This window comes from Apus apus, chromosome 3, assembly GCF_020740795.1.
Source record: "Apus apus isolate bApuApu2 chromosome 3, bApuApu2.pri.cur, whole genome shotgun sequence".
In the NCBI taxonomy this organism is placed as follows: Eukaryota; Metazoa; Chordata; class Aves; order Apodiformes; family Apodidae; genus Apus; species Apus apus.
The window spans coordinates 3,103,171-3,124,973 of record NC_067284.1 but is presented as its reverse complement, the minus strand read 5'-3'; the positions used below and the strand labels follow the sequence as shown (position 1 = coordinate 3,124,973).

General features: G+C 40.6%; 1 protein-coding gene across 1 annotated transcript in view; it reads right to left on the bottom strand.

The window, feature by feature from the left end:
* Window positions 1-346: 346 nt before the first annotated feature.
* SEC63 (SEC63 homolog, protein translocation regulator) overlaps window positions 347-21,803 on the bottom strand; it is a 60,221-nt gene continuing 38,764 nt past the window's right edge. Inside the window, exons 11-21 of the mRNA XM_051613112.1 lie at window positions 21,019-21,111; window positions 16,834-16,988; window positions 14,914-15,061; window positions 12,955-13,037; window positions 10,611-10,670; window positions 10,212-10,373; window positions 9,323-9,481; window positions 8,342-8,443; window positions 2,311-2,409; window positions 1,349-1,453; window positions 347-771 (exon numbers count right to left, since the gene is read on the bottom strand). Of these exons, the coding sequence (XP_051469072.1) occupies window positions 628-771; window positions 1,349-1,453; window positions 2,311-2,409; window positions 8,342-8,443; window positions 9,323-9,481; window positions 10,212-10,373; window positions 10,611-10,670; window positions 12,955-13,037; window positions 14,914-15,061; window positions 16,834-16,988; window positions 21,019-21,111 (1,310 nt within the window). The 3' untranslated portion in view covers window positions 347-627. The remainder of the gene's footprint in view (window positions 772-1,348; window positions 1,454-2,310; window positions 2,410-8,341; window positions 8,444-9,322; window positions 9,482-10,211; window positions 10,374-10,610; window positions 10,671-12,954; window positions 13,038-14,913; window positions 15,062-16,833; window positions 16,989-21,018; window positions 21,112-21,803) is intronic.

Sequence of the window (21,803 nt, the reverse complement as noted above, 5' to 3'; positions counted from 1 at the left end):
GCAACAGCCCTAAAAAAGCAGCCCTCCAGGATATATGGAATGTGGCAAAATGGGTGGGATGCCAGTTGATAGAGTTGATTAAAAAGAGATGTTTAAAGCAGTATCACAGCAAAATACTGAATGGATGCCACAGAACCAATCCAGTTTGAAAGTTGAGCAGATGTTTTGATGGACAGACTCTGGTAATGTCAAACATACCAAAAAAAAACAACCCTTTCCTAAAATAAATTCCTAATGCAGAAAAACTGATTTCAAGTTTGCTCCTAGCTAATAGTACCTTTTTTTTTTTTAATTTCAATCAGACCCCTAAACTGACCAGACAATTCACAGCCCACACTTCCAGACATTTATATTAAAAAAAGCTTTTATTTTCAATTGAAACAAATGCACCATCCTGCACTTGAAGGCTATAAATGAGCCAGAAGCATTTTCCAAGGTGTATCAATGGCAACAGATTTGTTTCACCTCCACTGAGAAGATACATAATGCACTCTTAATTGGTAAAGAAAAATTAAATTCAGCCTTCTCAAAGCTTCTGTACTGTGTTCCTTTGTTACTGTACAGTTCCACAGTCAGACCAAGAAGTTTGCAGTGTGTGCAGATATTGTAGTCAATCAATAGTATTGTTTAATCATCATCTTCCTCCTCTTCCTCTTCCTCCTCAAAACTGTCTTCAAAGCCCTCACTGTCCTCCTGGTCCTCATCACCTTCTATTGCTGTATCCCATTGTGGGTGATTTTCTGGCACTGGTTTTGCTTCGTGAACTTCCAGCTGGAATTGGATAAAGAAATAAGGGGGGGGGGGGGCAGGAAGGGTTATGGGCAACACACACCAATTTAGGAAAACAAAAGGACCCCCAGAATAAATGACACATCACACCAAATTGACAGTTTCAAAAAAAAAAAAAAAACCACACCAAAAAAACCCAGCTAAATTTATAAAAATCCCCCAACAAACCCAACAACTGCTTCCAGATAAAAGGCATGCCAGTTTTTTCCCCATCACCTGGATGTATCTAGGGCTAAGGGCAGGGAGATGGGATGCCAGCCCTCAAGGTAGAAAGCCAGAGCCAACCCTACTGCAGAAACTGAATACAGGTGAGAAAACATGCATTAAAATATACAGAGGCACTGGAAAGCCTCACAAACTTCAGTCCCATTTAATCCATCATTAAATTGCCACCACTGGCATCAGGCAGCAAGCTTCCCAAAACTTCCCAGTCCCTCCTTGCCACTGTTTTAAAATCAGGGCAGCTTGGATTCTGAGAGATGACAGGATTTCTGGGGTTTCACAGCTGTATGAAGCAGCTTTCAAGATCATACAAACACAGGATACAATGACACTTTACCTTCAAAGGTTTAATCTGGTCCAAACCCATATATGAATCTGATCTTAAATAAACTGTGTACTGATAGTTTCCAGGCTTGCCTGGTGCTGGGAACTTCAGCTCTACCTGCAAGACAGAATTCACACCCTTAAGTTCTTAACTGCTTCCAAGTGACACACTAGAGCAAGTACCTGACTTCTCTTCTGAGACATAAATACTCCCACAAACCAGGTTTTTTTTCCTTAAAATTCTTTCACTTCTTACAAGTGACACTTAAAATCTCTACCTAGTAAAATACCCACAGAAAAAAAGAACACAACACCTTCCATGAAAGGTCAATAAGCATTGAGTCTCATAATTATTTATTCTCAATTAGACCAAGTAACTGTGCATTAAGTAGACAACTTCACCATGTTGCATGCTTCCTAAATCTCCAAAACCCAAGCAGGTTAAAATACTTATTATGCTAAGTATTAGCTTCACTCTGCTGTTACTTGAAATTCAAAATAAGATGTAGTTTGAAAGGACAAAATAGGTCAAATCTCCATTTTTCAGAAAAGCAAAGAACACAGGCAAAGGTCACAGTCTCAGAAAGGTTCATATGAGCTGAAGCCAATTAATTTGTCACACTCTCTGCTTTACAGAAAAAGAACACTTAGTATTTCTCACACAGTTGCATAACTTTTAAGAATGACCATTGTGTATGAACACTGGTTTTCATCAGCTTTTGGTATCAGGGAGAAAAAAACAAACCCCAACAGTCTGCAAAGAAACTTGAAAGTCATCTTCAATTATCTTTTCTTTCCCCATGATCCATTTCCCCAGTTAAAAGACTCTTTTCTACTTTGATCAGGAGAGCAAACTTTGCTTCCCATCCTGAGTATGAAAAAATTCAAATCTAGATGTATTTGCATAACACAAGATACTTCAGGAGTCTGGCAACACCCCACTCCCCAAAATGATTAATTATTCCAGTACTTTACCTCTTCTTTATCTTTTAGTGTACAAACATGGTATGGCATACATATTAGCATCTGCTCCTTTCGGTCTGCAATATACAGCCACCACCACTCTTGTTTTTCCTTTCATAAAAGAAGAGAACAAAGCAAACAGGATTGTTGAAGTTAATATAAGATGATGCACCTAATGCTTTTACAACAGGTAATTATGATTCACTGGTCCTTACCATCCAGATGAGAAAGGAGGTGGTTTGGGGTTGAGGTTTTTTTAAACTCTGGGATGTGTATGAGTAAAATCTACAGTTGGTCAAGAGAGGTTCTCCTCCCCCTCTGTTCTGCCTTGGTGAGGCCACATCTGGAATATTGTGTCCAGTTCTGGGCCCCTCAGTTCAGGAAGGACAGGGAACTGCTTGAAAGAGTCCAGGGCAGAGTCACCAAGATGCTGAAGGGAGTGGAACATCTCCCTGATGAGGAAAGGCTGAGGGAGCTGGGTCTCTTGAGCTTGGAGGAGACTGAGGGGCCACCTCATCCATGGTTACGAACACGTTCAGGGCAGTGTCAGGAGGACAGAGCCAGGCTTTGTTCAGTGATGTCCAGTGACAGGACAAGGGGCAGTGGGTGCAAACTGGAGCACAGGAGGTTCCACGTAAACATCAGAAAAAAATTATTTCCTGTGAGAGTGACAGAGCCCTGGGACAGGCTGCCCAGAGAGGCTGTGGAGTCTCCTTCTCTGGAGACATTCAAACCCACCTGGACACGTTCCTGTGTGATGTGCTCTGGGTGGTCCTGCTCTGGCAGGGGGGTTGGACTGGATGGTCTTCCAGGTCCCTCCCAACCCCTAGGATTCTGTAATTCTGTGATATAGTGTAGAGAATCACAGCCTGGTTTGGGTTGGAAGGGACCTTCAAGACCATCCAGTTCCAACCCCCTGCATGGGCAGGGACACCTCCCACCAGACCAGGTTGCTCCAAGCCCCATCCAACCTGCCCTTCAACACTGCCAGGGATGGGGCTTCCATACATACACTGCACACAGAAAGCAAACAGGTTATCACCAGTAACTGTTGGTCTCCAAAGGCTTCATTCTGTACATTCACCCTAAGCTGCCATGTGAGACATGAAACCATCCTGAAGAATTCTGTCCACCAAGGATTAATAGGCAACTTCATGCAACACAGCACTACCTTAGGTCCTCCAGCAGCAACCCAGCCTGGATAAAAATGTCAGCACACAAAGTAAGGCATGCCAAAAGACAGGTAAAGTACTCTTCCCAGTAAACCATCTTTTTCAGAAAGTATGTTTTGCCCCACTTCTTCTCTCTCCTGAAAGCTGGAAGTTGGACACACTGAGGCTTCACTTCAAGGAAGTATGAAACACAGGTAAGACTGGTATTTGTGAAGGACACCCAACAACTGCTGTCTATCACCTACATGTGTCAAAGGTCTTGCTGCTGCAGACACTGAAGCAGAGTTTCCAAACCAAACCAGTGCAGTTCATAAAAGACTGCAGCACTGGACAAAAATCATATTTATCCCTCAACTGGAGTTAGGCACCCTGGTGCAGTTCAGCAGCAGAGACACAACCATTCTCAAATGGGCAAGACTATAGCTCCTCAACATCTGCTGCCCTTCATGTTAACCACTATCCATTTTCTGTCTTCCCTCTGGCACACATTTTAAGCAAAATCCACTTTTGTTTTAATAGAAGCTGAAGCTTCCTGTTGCAAAGTGGTCAGTTTAGTACTGCAAAGCAAGTTTCTCCTCCTTCACCTCAAGTCTTTTCTTTAAAAAAAGTGAGGGGAGGCTAGAAGGAGACTTCTCCATGTTTATGAATGACTTTAGTAGGTAGATAATAGTCCTAACAGTGTCATCTTACCCTTAGGGAAAAAGGGGAAAACACCAAACCTTTTAGACAACCTAAACAGAAGATTGTTCAACTGTGTTCCCAAACAATTTTCACCCATCCCTGATGGCCTGGTAAGTCATCATATTTCTAACAGACTGGAGCCCAGAAGAGTCCATCTTATCAGAACTCTGCTCAGCAGTGCCCAGGGACAGGACGAGGGGCAACGGGCACAAGCTGGAACATGGGAAGTGCCCCTGAAAGATGGGGAGAAACTTTTTGGCTGTGAGGGTGACAGAGCCCTGGGACAGGCTGCCCAGGGGGGCTGGGGAGTCCCCTTCTCTGCAGACATTCCAACCCCCTGGATGCAGCCCTGTGGGATGTGCTCCAGGGGGTCCTGCTGGAGTGGGGGAGATGTCCTAGATGATCCCTAGAGGTCCCTTCCAACTGACAGTTCTGTGATTCCATGACTGTGACATTTACAAGTCAAGCTCCAAACCAGGAGGCCAATTTTCCTGTCTTTACACCAACAACGATCAGGTTGGTTGCTTCAGTGCCACATGAAAGTGGCTGGTTGTTCTGTTTCATTTTTCATCTAACAGCAGGAGAAGGACTGAATGAAAGATGCAGTGGACACACACTGAGCCCCTTCCAAACTCCACAGGTGGGAAGCAAATGCTGTTGTTGTGTAGAATTTGAAGAATTTTTATCTCTCCTGGAGGAGCCAGAAGTTCAGCATTTTTGGTGTGGGATTTTGTTGTTGTTTGGTTGTGGGGTCTTTTTTTTAAACACTTCAGAAGCCAATGTTTGGTGATCTGAAATCTAAATAATGCAGTTTGAAAAAAATACTAAAGCTCAATTAACTCCTTTTCTCTTCTGAAGTGACTAATTGTTATGCTAGTAGCAATTACCACCATCTCACAGATACATCCAGCTAGCAAACTAGATTTACAATGGCAAGACACTCACACCAGTAACCAAAACACCCTGATTAGCCCTGTTGACTCCCAGAGCAGTGTAAAATTGACTCAGTGTGTTAATGCCCATTTTAGAGTATATAAAAGTAGTAGCACCTGCATCCCTTCATGCAACTGAACAGGCACCAAGAACAGGATAAAAACCTATTCACATACTGTTTAAGATCAGAAATTGCAGAATGATGTGAAGTCCTTCTGACAACTATTCTACATTCTTTTCTTCATGAAAAACTGTCCCATGTGACTACAAGGCATAAGTTATTTTATCTGTAAGTTTCAACAGTAAATATACTGTCCATCTGCTAGACAGTTGCAGCATAGGAGAATCTTCTGCAGTCAATGTGTTTATTTCCTGGCCAAGGGACCTCTAGGAATAGAAGGATAAACAGCATCAATAGTAGAGATGAACAAGAACTACAGAAACCAGATCCAGTACAGAAATGGCTACTTGCCATTTTGGGCCTACAAGGACTCTGACCATAGAAAAATATCTGCATTGCCATGAATATTATATTTTTGATGTTACTAAAACACTGTCCAGACTTACTATATACATTGTGCATGTTTCCAGTGCTCTCAGTGGCAAAGAGTAATATTTCTTTTAGAAATAAGACCAAAACTGTTAAAAATAACAGCCACTGGGCAAAAGAAATACCAGAACATTCATTTTACAGGCTAAATTTTTGGGAAGTAAAGCTCCTGACCCCAAAGCACCACTTTTTTATAGAGAGGACAACTGTGCAGGGGTGTCATTTTCCTCTCTCCTATTGGGTGGAATTTAAAGTTTATGCCTGTGAGAATTTGGCAAGCTAGGAGGCAAGTGGGCAAAATGCCCTTTAACAGATGGGTGCAGTGCTTGGTGTGCCAGGAAGCCAGTATGTTCATGAAATTGGAACACCAGGACCAGTTTCTACCTAAAAATGTCAAAACCACAATCTGTGCAGTTTCTGGATCCACTGATGCAGGAGCAGAAGATAATTATTTAGGAACCTGCATAGATTAAAGATGCATCTCTGGCAGAGTAATCAACTGGCCCAAATCAGATGAAACAGTGTTAAGGCTTCCTCCTGAGAACAAGTGTATCAGGCTTGGCTACACTTTTAACATCTGTAAATTCTGGAAATAGGGAGATTGACACAACTGCAGGGTTTGATTCTTAACTCTGCACCTCTGAACTGGCCATAATACTCTAAACCACAGCTGAAAAAAAACCCACTCAGGGAGAATGATGAACTTTGTTCTTCAGAAGCTGCAAATCATCCCTACCTGAGCATGCTCCAAATGCAGCTATAGCACCAAGGGCAGCTGCATTTAACTTCTAGGAGATCAGCAAAGTGTGGTTGGAACATTTACAACTGCAGCACCACAAAATGGCACGTGTTCATCTTTCAGGCCCCAGCATTCAGTTCAGCATTCATTTTAAATCCTTTTTTAGCATAGCACTGAATTTAGGTGTTATCATAAAACCCCTCAGCAGGTTGGTTACACACAGCTGAAGCAGCTTTGGACAGAGTATGAGTGAAGTCTCTGAAGGAAGCCTCAGTGCAGTGAGGAAGGAACAGGAATAGTTAGCACCCCTGGGGCACTGGGCATGGCACAGACTCAATGTCTGAGCTAAAGCCAGCTGCCTTCTCAGCAAAGGAGGTATTAAGGCCCTGCTGCCTATTTGACATGATCTAAGGCAGCCATGAGAGCAGAATGCCAGTACCCCCTTATCTGTGATGCTGGTGGGCTGCTGGCAGCTGTACTGAGAGATTGGAGGGCACCTAACAGTGCCAGGAAAAATACTGCACTAGGATCAGTCATTAAAAAACATCACAAGGCCACACAACTCTCAGCTGAGGCCTTCAGGAAAACAAGGTCTTTGGTTTCTTAGTGTATCTTGTCTGGCTCTTTAGCAACAAGTCTTGCTTCCCACACTTTGCTTTCTCATGATGGCAGGACTAGGCAAAAACAGCAAGAGCAGTATGGGGACAACAGAGGATGTTTTGCAGATGCAACAAGCTGTACAGGGTAGAGACATAAAGAGCCCTGGGGACTGAAAAGAGGCAGCAAACATACACAGTGTCTTCCTTTTTTCTCACATTTTCTTGTTTCCTGTCTCAGTCGTCTCCTTTAAACCACAAAAATAAACTCAAGCCTTGCATCCCACCTCACTGTTCTTGGAGATAGCATGATGAGAGAGAAAAGAGAGCCTAGATCAGCTCCCTAGTCAGACAGCAGGCAAGCAAACAAAACCCTCTGAAACACTAGCCTGGAAAGAAAGTGTGCCCAAATACTCCTTCCTCCTGGTTCCAATCTGGTCGTATCCCAAAGACCTAACTACCTTACTTACTCAGAACACAGAACTCACACTTCCAAAAATCCCACCTTCAGGGTTTCCTTGCTGTGATGGGTTTTCAGACACCTGCTGAGTGGTTGGCTCCTTGGGTAAGTAACAACTGATAGATCAAAACATACTTTCAACACCCAAGGCTGCTGTAGAGACCCCTCAGTCTATCTACTATACCGAGTCACCACTCTCACATACGTCCCTTTCTCTGACACCCACCCACACCTGATCTTGTGTTTTTGAGCTCTGTAGGAAAGACTATTTCACAAGTGGCTTCTGCCACTTCCAGACTCCACTGTGGTAGAAGCCAGCTTTGCCAACCCTCTCTTTCTTCCCCAGCTGCAGGCTGTGTTGCCACCATGCTGCTGCATAGAGACTCACTGTCAAGCAGCAAACCTAAACCACCTAAACCACTCTGCTGATCTCCCCCAAACTGTTTTGTCACTGCTGCTAACTCAGAAGGGGTCAGGATCTGCCTTAATCACAGAAAGATGAAGAGCAAGTAATAATACTCTGTCCCCAGCTCGACACTAGAGCCACTGCTGTGCTTTCAGGTTCCATAGCAAATAAAAAGAGAATAAAAGGTCTATAAATTAGATGCCTATAGATATGAAAAGCTTAATTACTAATCTATCTATACGTAGCAGATCATCAGAAAAAAACCCCAACACTTTATTTCCATCAAAAAGGAACCTTAAAGCCTATAAAGTTTGCAAGTCTTTGGGGACGAGATAGAAAGAAGAATACACGACAAGTTTTTAGGCAAGTATCTGAAGGAGTTTGAGGGGATTTCAAGTATTAGATTGTTAAAAGCCTAGTATTTACAATAAAAAGATGAAAAGAGCAATTCATTTGTATTATTTTACTTCTCAAGTTTCACAACTGCAATGTTTGCTCTTACTGACCTCAGGAAAAAAAAGACTGTAAACGGGATGCGTTATCTTTGACTTGGTTTCAAGAAGGGCTCGTTCCTTTCTCTGTATACTTTGCTGTAATTCTTGCCACTCCTGTCAAAGATAAGTTTAAAGAGTTACTGTGCACTGGCCATCTTTTGCATTAAAAACCACAAACAGACACTTTAGCCCATGGAAATGATACATACACCAAGTTCTCGTGCTACGCTACACGTTATAAAAGGCACTTAGGGACTAAGTCATACAGTAGGGTTAAAAGCAAAACAATCAAACAGTAAAACTAAAGGGATCACTCATGCAAATATTTTTTTAAAACCCCAAAATACACATCTGCAAGGACTGCAAACATTATTCAAAACTCACTCCTAAAGCACTGCCTATAAACACCCACTACCTGAGCTGTACGAGTCCTGACAACAAGCTTGAGGATTCTTTTCCCATCAGAAGTTTATTCTCACCCTATATGGGACTTCCAGCTGGTACACTCAGGTCTTCGTGGTGCAGACATCATCTACCATCACAATGCCTCCTTCTCAATTGTAATTCTGAACAATTAACTTAGTAACTAACAGTTACTAGAGTTTAGTGAGCACAAGTTTGTTGCACAGGGGACACAATATGCAGTATGGAATAGCCACTGCATGGAAAGAACCATGTTCAGAGGACCTTCTCTCACACAAACTGCAGCAGCTAGTAATCAAATGAAGCTGGAAGAAACACCACAATCTTTCCCTTAAGTCAAGCTATTTTTCTCATTTCATGTTTAGGTCTACGCTGCAAAGACCCTTCCCTGCTCTCTCTGACTTGCAATGACAAAGCTCTTATGCCGGAATGAATTCTCAAAACCTCTGGAGAACTGATATTATTCCTTCATCCCAGTGTTGCCCAGCCTGAGGGGATGCTAGAGGATTAAAATGCATTTTCTCTCAACCCCAGAGGCAACATTACCCTTCAAGAAAAAGTAAGGCTTACAGCTTCATCATCTTTGTTCTGCTTCTCATCTTGTTCTCTGTCAGAATCTCTGTCACTTCCATCATCTTTTTCACTCTGAGAGTCTCTGTTTGTTTCTTCTTCTTCAGATTCACTACCTTTATCAGAGATCTCCTCTTCTTCTTCCTTCGCAACTACTTCCTAATGGGAAAGAAAAATCAACAACCACCAAAAACCTCAAACTGAGTTTGTCTGCATTGTTGGAACACGCAGCATTCACAGCACCCATCTTTGTGTCATAGCCCTGATTTCCTGTTTTGATCCACACACTTCTTGTGTCACAGAGTATGTCTACAGTGAAGCTTAATCCTTTTTACCTCATGTGCTAAGAGGAGCAGGGAAGCAATTTTCTCCTTCTCCATATGGTGTTTGCAACACCAATAAGGAGAAAACAGTATTTGATCCTAGGGTCACATTTCAAAAAGCCGTAAGAAAATTAAGAGAGAATATAAGAAAGTCCCAACAACACAGCCCCTGAGGGGGTGAAAACACCATGTAGTGGGAGCATCAAGATACTAAAGCTACTTCATTTAACAGAAGAAAGTCAGATTTTAGCTTTTTCCTTTAAAGGAAAAGTAGAAGGTACAGAACAATCCACCCCCCATAAGGCAGCGTAACAGGAACTCCCAAGAAGGGGCAACGAGGACAGGCTTCCAAAGCAGGAACTCTGAGCAGCCCACTGGAAACACCACTGTGGTGATTCCCTGATTATTTTACCAGTCATTTTCAAATGTAAAGGAAGAAAATGCTATTTTAGGAGATGTTCTTTACAAAAGCACTGAACAAAAATATAACAGACAAGATCCAAAACCCCCATCAGATGCAGAGTGACCAACCAAAACATGAAAATATCAATGAATCTGTGAGCTACCCCATTAGCCTGTCTCTGCTTCTGTTGCTTTGGTGGCTGCAAAGAAGGTGGCACAGGTTTCTTTTTCAATGGCTGCTTCTTCTTCTTTGATTTTGAAGCTTTCTTAGTTCCTTTATTCTTTTGCTGCCATCCTTTGCTCTTCACTTTGCTGGCATCTCCTTGCTGTAGGAAAGCAGGATTTAAAATATTTATCCTGTTCATTAAGCTGCAGGCATTCACTGCACTTGAAGCATTTTAAGCTGAGAACTAAAGTTAGAAAGAAGGGCTCAAGACACATTTCAGTAGGCTTTTCTAAAGAAAAATTAAAAAAAACAGGCTTGAGAAGCACACAATTAGCAATTCAAGATCTGAAAGAAAATTCCCTTCAGCTAACAAGAGGAACATTCCTTCTTCACTCACCCCATCTTCTGTTGGTTGCTCTTCTGCTGCACATATAGACTGTTCCTTTTCAAACACTTCCTAGTTAGGGAAAGATGTGAAAAACAATTAATGCCTCTTCTGTAACAAAAGAGCACATTGCTATTTTAGATTTGAACTCAAACTAAATCACCTTAACCAGATCTGCAGGTTTTACTCATTGTGGCAAACTCTTTTATCAGTGACAAACACAACAGGGGATTAACATCAAAATTAAACACCATTTTGAACATTCCAGGATTTCTCTACCACTAGCATACTAAAGAAGTTTAGTAACAACATGTCATCTTGTTCCAAGGAATCTACTTGTTTTATAAAGCATAGAAATCCTGTAGCACAAAAGCAAGGAGTAGTAAAATACAAAGTCTGCTCCAGTTGCCAAAGCATTAAAAACTTCAACAGCTGCACTGCTGCTAAGGGACACAGGAAAACACACCAGAAAAAACAGAGCTGAAATCAGAAGTCTGACACATTAAGACAAAACACAATGTTAGTATCATGCAGACCACAACATCCCTATGCAAATGGGATTTTTTTAATGCATTTTTTCTTCAAAACATAGCATGTGCCATTTAGAAACAATTCAGTCATTAAGGAGGTGTCTTACCAGATACATTATAGTGCAAAGATGAGGTATCACTACCAAAAGGCATCATATAAAAGGCAAGCCCTAGTTTTTAGGTGGTGTATCTCAATGCCAGATTGCCTAGTGAGTTCACTTAGAAAACATGATAAATGAGCTTTCTATCTGCTTCAAACGTGTAAGTTAACTTTTAAGTACATTTCAATATGCTCAAAATTGTCAGTTTCCTTCATGTTTAAGATCTAGCACACGGACAGGATGCTTTTCCTTTATACCTGCTGCATCCTCAGTTATCACTGAGGTGATGCATTCTGAAATTCCACAGCTTAAACACATGGTACTTATATACAGACAGCTTTCTGCTGAACTGGCTTCAGGCACAGAATCACAGGATGGTTTGGGTTGGAAGGGACCTTCAAGACCATCCAGTTCCAACCCCCTGCATGGGCAGGGACACCTCCCACCAGCCCAGGTTGCTCCAAGCCCCATCCAACCTGCCCTTCAACACTGCCAGGGATGGGGCAGCCACAGCTTCCCTGGGCAACCTGGGCCAGGCTCTCACCACCCTCACACTCCAGAATTTCCTCCTCATGTCTCACCTCAATCTGCCCTCCTCCAGTTTTCATCCACTTCCCCTTGTCCCAAGCCCCTCCCCAGCTTTCCTGGAGCCCCTTCAGGCACTGGAAGGTGCTCTCAGGTCTCCCTGGAGCCTTCTCTTCTCCAGGCTGAACACCCCAACTCTCCCAGCCTGGCTCCAGAGCAGAGCTGCTCCAGCCCTCCCATCATCTCTGTGGCCTCATCTGGACTCTCTCCAACAGCTCCATGTCCTTCTTATGCTGGGGGCTCCAGAACTGGCCACAGCTCTCCAGGTGGGGTCTCACCAGAGCAGAGCAGAGGGGACAATCCCCTCCCTGGCCCTGCTGCCCACGCTGCTTTAGGTGCAGCCCAGGACACGGGTGGTTTCTGGGCTCCAGCACACATTCAATGACTAGCCTGTTCCTCAGCTGTAATACTCATGTTTGTGTGCCTTACCTTAGAGGAATAATTCAGACTTTGTTTATTGAGACCTGAATACCACAGATGCAAAATTTGACACTGCAGCTTTTGTCATGTAAAAGTTTGATCAGTTTCTGTGCATTTTTTTGTTCAAGAAAGTTATTACAACGTTTTAAGCTAAAAGATAAACACAAGTCAGAAATCTAACTGCTAGGGTGTAGTACTACCTCAGGTTATGCCACACTCCTACCAGTTCAGCAGTCCAGTTTTTCCATATGGCACTGCTGTACCTTCTTTACATGAAGTTATGTCTATTCTGCTGCACTGAGTGTCTTTCATAAAAGTGTCTAAAACCCCCCAATGACACATAACGTTACGAGCCCACATACAGTGAAATCAAACACTGTCCTAAGGACTTAAGTGAGTATTTTATTCTAGTTCAATAACTAAGTTTCTGAATGTCTCTTTTCCTGTTATTTGCTAACCTCAGGGAGTATCACTTGCCATATTCTTTCACTGTTTCCTAGACAACTGCAACGGGTCAGACTGAACTTTGGGTTGATTCCAGGAAAACTTTCTCATTCAGATACAAAAACATAAGGGAGGATTAAGAGCACGAGTTCTCCATTTCAAATCTTAGTGTTACAGTTATATTTACAAAACACTATGTTAGCTTGCAAAGAAATATGCCTGTTATTACCATATACTTGCAGTTAGCCTGAATGAAAAAGCAGTCTTAATACTTACTGCCATGGTCTGTCTTGTTAGGGTGACCAGAACAGTGACAAGAGAACCTACTGTAATATTGTTGCTATCTTCATCATCCAAAACTAGTGTAAAAAGAAAAGCAAAACATCTATTAAATTTCTTTCAAGCCCTTTTTTCCATTAAACTTTGCTTTTGCCATGTCTAACTATAAGCATACAAATGTCAAAATTTTAAAAGAAAAAAAATCATTTCAAAATATTATTTAGTAGGTCTCTAACAACCCCAAATACAGTATGTCAGGATGAAGGCTGGTAATTCAGCAAACTATAAAACAGCAACATTGAGTCTGAACTTTTAATTGCATGAAAGTTAGGAAATTCAAAGTTATAGCTGTTGTGGGAACCATCACTCTCAAATATGGTGCTTTATATACAAAAGCATAAAACTTCAGAAACATGAAATACCACCCATGACCAAAGGGATCCTGTTACATTTGTTCTGGGAATCATAACTTTGATTTTCCTGACTTTCATGATTAACAACTCAATTTCAATGCCACATTAAATGCACTATTGTTAATTCTTTTTTTTTTTTTTTTTAAGTATGAGGTAAGGAAAATAAAAGAACAGTAATGATTATTTTAACTAAAACATTCAACATAAAATCCACAGGAAAACCACTGAGGAGTTAATATCTCCAACCTATGAACTGGAGAATGCCCCAGGTTGGGTAGGAATAGAGTTATATCCCAGTGTAGAAGTTTTATTTACTTTTTTCTACCCCCCTGAGAAAGAAGTTTTACTATTCACTAGTTTTATACATATATTTTTATATAACAGCAGGACTGAACTAAACAGAGAAGCATACAGACTGGTTTGGGTTGGAAGGGACCACAAAGACCATCAAGTTCCAACCCCCCTGCATGGGCAGGGACACCTCCCACCAGACCAGGTTGCTCCAAGCCCCATCCAACCTGCCCTTCCACACTTCCAGAGATGGGGCATCTGCACTGCTTAATTCTCCATTCCACACCTGAATTGTTACACATTGTGTAACAAATTAAGACCCTGGGCAGAAAAGGGTTGCTTGCCAAAACATGGGAAGGTATTCCAAGACTGCATTTTAAGCAGATTAACAGGACTGTGCACAATCCCCTGCTACAATGAGATGAAGTCTTTTTGTTTGTTTGTTTGTTTTAAAAAAACAATCAGATAAACAACATTTAGAAGTACCAAAATGAACAGACATTTGCTTCCTGAATGGTTATTTCCATTCACATTTGCTTCTCACAAAGGGCTACCCATAAACCAACTAACAAATTAAGCTACCCCAAACATATCACATCCTTAATTTGATAATTGCAACCACAGTAATAATATAAATTAAAAACAAGTCTTGGATGGCAGAACCAATTCACTTCCCACTGAAAGGCTGCATGACAGGAACTGCTGTACCTCATCCTCAGAGTAGAAAAGCACTGTACAGTCATTAAAATAGCACACACAAAGAAAGGGTGGCTAAGCAGAGCACAAATTCTGCCAGATATAAAAATTATCCAGGGATTGTCACAGAGGAACCATGAATATTTAGTCATCAGTATCTCCAACTCAAAAGTCTCACAAAGGACTCCCAATGCTGCAGCAAGTGGAGCATAAATTCTGGAATAAGCACAACTTTTTAAGATAGCTAATAAAAGTGGTATTTCCACCAGAATTCCACATTGCTGGTGATACATTAAATCAACAGATGAAATATCAGATAGGCTCCTGTAAGAGAAACTACTGCTGGCTTGGGAACCTGTGAAACGTGTCCATGGGTTTTATCTCCTCCGACCATAAATCTCACCTACAAGAGCCCACCACTCGAGAAGAGAACCTCATTCCCAAGCCACATAAATAACTGGGAGTGGTGTCCCAGTCTCCTCCAAAACCTCACTGCCAACAGACCAGCAAAGGTCAGAAAAGCAACACACACAGAAGAAAAGGACCTCCCACTCACCCTGTGGCTTTATATCCATGGTGACATAGGGGAAGCTGCCAAGGACAGCCATAACTTCATCGTATTTCTTATCTTCCAGGAAGTGCAGCAAATTGCGACGATCAGGACCTTTCAAACTCACCAAATCCTGAATACTTTTGATTTTATACTGCATGAAAAGGGGGAAAAAAATAAATACAAGTCAGTCATGTGGTAGGAAAGAACACAGTCCACAAACTCTTGATAATACATCACTCGCGTCCCCACATTACTAATACAAACACCATTTGATTTGTTGGGTGTTTTTTTTAAAAAACATAGTTTAGGAAACTAGCAAACCTATGTTTTGAGAGACAAGTCAAAGAGGATGTATTCAGACCTCCTAAACAGCACTGCTTTCAACACTGGTGTCTTCCTTACTATGTCACCCCTTGGAAACTGGACATCTTTCTTATAAAACTGTCATTTCAGCCAGCTTTTTCAGAAAGCTGAGCCAAGAAATCTTACTAATCAAGCTCTTTACTCTGATAGAGCACTTCAGTGTTTTGAGATTTATGTCAGCAGGATCAACTAAGTGTAAGCTACTTTTTTTTTTTCCCATCATGAACTGCAACAAACAGTAAACTACTCCTTTTCATATTTGCAGAGCAGAGGGAAAAGGATAAAATACACACAGAATTGTCTGAAGGCTTCATTACCTCACCACTATAAATGTATGTATTTTATTATTAAGAACAACATGCATCCAGGTTGACTGATCATATCTCCAGTCTAGGAGACTATTTTTGAAGAGCTCTATGCATGGGCAAACAAGCCTAATAAATTAGTCTCTTCCCTCTTTCAGGAGAGGGATAGGAGGGATTATGAGGTATCCAAAGTATTAACTCTTGTACTTAGTTACACTGCACATGTCAAAAAATACACCTAAAAACGGGTACTTATTTTTTTGTCTCCTCCCTGTAGTTTAGGGCTGGATTATGAAAAGTGATGGTACCTCTAGGAGAATGATTCTTTTACTTTATACCAAGGAAAAGGCTACTTGACTATTTGATGAACAAGCATCTTCAAAGGGGTTTAAAAAAATGCAGTACTTAAGAAAACTTCACATGGACACTGAAGCATTTAAATATCACCTAAGGCTGTTGTTACAGCTAAACAATACTCCCATTAGATAAAAAATATGTTTAAGATTGATCCAAATTAACCACTGGAATGAGACAATCAAAACAAGTCAACAACTTCTACTAAAAGATACCTTGTTGGTTGCTAACCAGGCCTTCCCAGAAGGTCTGAATTCCAAGCAGGTTTGAATACAGGGTCAGTGAAACAACGTGAAGAACTGAATGCAGGTATTCAGACAAGACTATTCTTTTTTGTCCTGAAATTCTACAAATACCAACACTTGCCCAACTACAATTATATAGCAATAGCTTTTTTTTAAACAAAACAAAAAACAACCACCCTCTTTCACACATAAATGATCACAAAATCTTAAATACTTCTCATGTTAACTGACGTTTTTTAAATTCATTCATTCCTCTGTGTATTTTCTGTCAAACTAGATAAAGAATTATGTAAAGCCAAACCAGGAAAAAAAAGTCCCAGTAGGGTATTCCAGCTGTATTCTGCAAAAATCTTATATTTGATAGGACATAATACTTTGTAATAAGAAGGAAACACTGTTTCTTCTGTTTGTGAGGCCAACACAGCCCAATATTTTGTTCTCTTTTACACTTGTAGGATCTCTGATCCTAATTCCTACCTCCCAAGATGGGCTTTAAAGAAATAGATTCAGGAACATTGTATGGAATTCCTGGAAAGATTCATGTATTTTTATTCTCTTTAGTTAATTCAGGACCTTGCTTCCTTCTAGGCAAATAGGTAAAAGAAGCAACAGAATACGTTTTAAGATGTTGACAAGTAGAATTCATAGTTTTATACCTTTTTATGATTGGAGACCCGCCTAAGATTGTCCTCTTCAATGTGGGGCAGCTGCAGAAGGGGAGACTTGAACTGCTGAAGTCCCTGGACAGTCATCTGGGAAAGCTTCATACAATTTTCCAAAGATCCCAAAGATGGAGCACGGAACTCCCTTTCTTGGGGAGAATGAAACAGATGGCAGAATCTTTAATATTATTTTGTCTTCTTACAGTTTTACAGTGTATACTGGTGTTCCAGACTGCAGAAAACCTTGCTTTCAGGCAAGCCAAATAAAGAGGCATCTTAAAATGTCCAGCATAATTAACCAGGCAACCTTTTTGTCAGCAGACATTTTCTTCCCTCTCTTTAGGCTATGACAGCTGAACACTAAGAAAGGGCAAGACTTCCATCTAACACTCTCTCAGGGAACAACAGCACAAGGTATCTATGCAGTTACTATAGACAAAACCACCACTTCAGTTTAAAAAGAAAAAAGCAACTTGTTTTAAATTTGTAGAACATGTGTGTGTAGAACGTGTTTAGCCTTGCTTTGTAAACCTATCATTAAATGCATTTTATCAGTAGACATAAAGCTTTAAGAACACAATGCATTATTTATAAGATTTTCATCTTGAGACATGAACATAAAGGTATCAGCCTATTACATGCCAGAAAAAAAGAAGTATATCTGAAACTAAGCAGAGCATATGATGCTAGAAGGCAACAAGAATAGCTGTGAAAAATATCAAAGGCTTGACTTACAGAATTAAACCTAAAGGTGAAGAGGGGTGTCCTGAGCAAGTATCTGTTTGATTTTTCCTTTAGAAATTTCCTATCATTCCCTTACCATTTAAAAGTACAAAGAGGTAAACACTAGATGGAATTAAACGGTTAAAAGACAAGAAAAAAGTTTTAATCAGACCAGAGCAAAAAGAAAAATAATGTAATACTCATCATCATGTCTGCAAAGCAATCAAAAAAGGAGAGCAGAGAGGTTTCCACATATTGCTATCTAACTTTGCTAGACAGCCATCCACTCCTAAGCAAGACTTTTCCAAACCCTGTTTAGAAAACTCATTGTAAAATTCCCCTGGAGCTGCTGTGAGTCAATGTTCAGGTTTCTCCATATGTACTTTACTGTGAGCCAAGAGGAATTTCAGCTACTTAATTTTTTCTTTCCTGAACTCATATGGGGCATATGAAAGAACTGAAGGCAATTTTAAACATTTATTACAGAAAGCACCTGTAATTTGTGATGCCTGTCATTTTATTGAAGGGTCAGTATGTCTGTTCTCTCTATACTTTGGAACCTCTCCTGAGGAAAAAAAAAAACAATCCACAATGCATATAAATAAATAAGGAGGAACAGAAATATCTGTGTGTGTACAGCCACAAATACATGTATACAAATGTGTGTATTTGGGATGGATATTTGGTAGGTGGCTGGTGTCAGTACATTTGGGACACAACAACAGGGGCTCAGAGGCAATTTTCAGGAGGATGATGCCCACCCTGCCAGGGCTGTAGGATCCAGTTTATCACACCATCAAGGTAAGGACAAATGTGGATAAAGGCAGGTTTCCTGACACCTGGGTGAAGAGGCACCCAGGCTGGAACCTGCACCTGACCAAAAAGCTACCCAAGCCCAAACTGCTCAATGTTTCAGTGCCAACAGCCATGCCTGTTGATACAAGGCAAGTTTAAGTGCATTTTTCAACATCTTACGGATGAAATATGAAAAAGTAATAAGTCTGACCAAAAAAAACCCAACAAAACAGAAATTTGGTGTCTTCAGCATGTTGTTTTCTCCTCCCTTAATCTTGCTGCAAATTTCTAAGCAGCTACTAGACCATGGTAAATGCACCTGAAAGATCCCTCAGACACCTCTGCTCCATGTTCCCCTCTCCCCTCAAGTGGCCTGTTTCTTCATTAATTCACCAAACTATAAATATAATGAGCTTTCCAATCAAACTACATAGTAGAACTTTTTTTTAACCCAGTATATTTATAAACACTGAAGACTATATGGAATGCAAAGAGAAAAATAACACCTGAAAGGAACTCCCCAGCTAGAGATACTGGTAACACATTTAGAACTCCTACCTTTAAAAGAAAAAGTTATTGAAAGACTGATCTCCCAACTGAACAGCACAAAGTTTACTTTCCATCTGACCTACCTTCCACCTCCCCCATCATTTTTTTTGGTTGCTGCTAAGGAAAGTCATAGGTTTCTTTAAATTAAAAAAAAACCAAACAACAAAACCAACCAACAATATAAAACAAGCTAATAAAAGTATCCTAAATATTTTCTGACAAACTGACTTTTGCAGGAAATTAACCTAGAGCTTTGAGACCACAGAGCACTAGGCAGAGTAGAAATTCTTCTCTTTCTTAAAGCACTGATTTATCATCCATATGACAGTAGAAAAATATTTTCACTAAACTGGAGAATATTATTTGGGTTTCTGAAAATAACTCGGACTTTATATTGTCTGAGAATGGACTGTGAGGACAGTACAGCTTTTAACAACACCCAGCTGCCCCCACCACAAAATTAATGCCACTACAGCACAGGCAAGAAGGCTGGGGAAGAGCTGTTCACAAGGACATGGAACATCAGGACAAGGGGTGATGGTTTTAAGCTAGAAAATGGTAGATTTAGGTTGGACATTAGGAAGAAGTTCTTTACCGTGAGGCTGGTGGATCACTGCAACAGGCTGCCCAGAGAGGGGGTGGAGGCCCCATCCCTGGAGACATTCAAGGTCAGGCTTGATGGGGCTCTGAGCAATCTGGTCTAGTGTGAGATGTCCCTGCTTGTTGTCGGGGGTTGGACTAGAGGACCTTTAGAGGTCTCTTCCAACCCAAGACATTCTAATGATTCTATATTTCAACAGCTTCTGCTTGTCAAAGTGCACGAGACAAGACGACCTTGAACCTAAGGTCATAAAGTCATTCAAAACACATGATATTAGAGATCCCAAATTTCAATGCAAGTCACAGTTGCTTGTGAAGGAACAGTGCACACCTGGGTCAGACCACAACCTCCACACTACTCTGCAGCTTCCAGCCTGAATTAAGAGCTGCACTTGGACTGTGACAGCTGAACTGCTGCCTAACTCTTCTCAGGCATTTCCTAGAGCACATGCCATGTTTTTTCAGCAAAGTTGGCAGGGCAGCTACCTACTTAATGATACTTCAGGATGATCTCAAAGAAGCCATCAAGGTAATTCAGACCTGCTGGTTAGTGACTACCAGTTAACTGTCACCAAACACTGGATGCAAGGAAGGGATGCCACAGAGCAAAGCACATTTTCAGGGATGGAAAGTCTCTCAGACTATGCAGAAATCAGGCAAGAGAGTAGAAGAAATCTTATCTCACAATTGTCATCTTCTCCACCAGGCTTGAAAAAGCTGAACAGTAACTAAAAACTGACTGAACTGATATATATGCCACCTTAAGAGAAATCTGTCAGAGGTTTGAAGTATTTTTATTTTTTAGAATATCCAGATTTAAAAATATATATATACACAGCAACATTTGACATATGGAAGGGTTTATGAACAAGTTAAAAATATGTCTCCATTTAAGCCCCTTAATAATATCTGAACTTTGTTATTTTACACTGCTAGCAACCATCTTCAAGCATAATTGCTTTTTTAAAGTAAAAAAAAAATATAGCTTAAATATTACATTTCAATTAAATTGTCATTTCTATGGCAATTACAGCAAAGCCCCTGCAAGTTCAGAACAAAGCTACAAAGCAAGATAAACAGCACAGGATCTTGAAATGGAGAAATATGAGCAACCTACAAAGAAATGATCCAAAAAAGCAAGTGACATAGGAGAGGAAGAACTTTAAAAAAGACAGATGAACACAAGGTTTAATGTATCTTATACTAAGTGTTTTGCTACCAAAACCAGCCCAGATCTTTAAGAGAAGGTTTTCAAAAGGAGAAACCTTTAACTGCAAAAAGAAGCTGAGCACACATACTCAACATGTCAGAGTAGGGGTTGGTGGCAGATTTCAATTCTCAAAATTGGGAGCTCAAATAAAAATAGAGAAGTAGAATAAAAAGAGCAAAAGTGCATTTAGGCATTTGTAAATATCACAGGTTAAGTTTCCCACAAGAACCAAAGACTTGACTGACAAATGTTGCCACAAAGAATCATGTGTATTAGTTTTACTCACACATTTCTTTGCTTACCTTCCCGGCTTCGAGCCATAATTATTAGTTGGCAGATGACATTGATCATTTCTTGAAGTAGTGCAGGACTCTTTTTCAGGATGAACTGCTGATCTGCAAGACATAAGTGGCTGCAATTATGCTGCACTGCTATTAGGGAAAAAAAAAAAAACCAACAGCCAAGTGAACTGGACATTTAACAACGTGGCCTTCATTTCTATCCATTCTTGTGTTATTGAAAATGTCACTTTATTCTCACTGGCACATCCACCTGTAACATTCCCCAACAAAACAGGGAAAAGCAACTAAGAGGGAGCACAAATTTTGTAAACCAGAGAAGCAGCTTTCATACCAAATGAAGAAGCACTTCCTAGATCCACCTAAAAAAGCAACAGAAGGGCACAGACAACTGACCAGTCTTATTAAAATAGCATTAAATATTCAGGTCATCACAGGATTAAAAAAGGATTTTTGATTTTAACTGAAACATCAGTTTTGGGAAAACCATTTGTAAAGTACTAACTACTTTTGGATACACATCTGTTAAATTGTAAGCATGCACAGTAACTAAGTAGCAAGGAAAATGAGTGATTTTTAGTGACTTAAACCTGATCACTTTTCTTCTGAAAGAAACTGGAAAATTTGAACCAAAGCATCTTCACTGGTTTGTTGTGGGGTTTTATTCTTAATTTGCATTAAAATAGAGAATATCTCAAGGTTGCTGGTCAGCCTGAGAAACCATCAGTTTCATGGTAGAAATTTAAGAATCAAATTTAGAAACATTTCAGTTTGTATATTTACAAGCA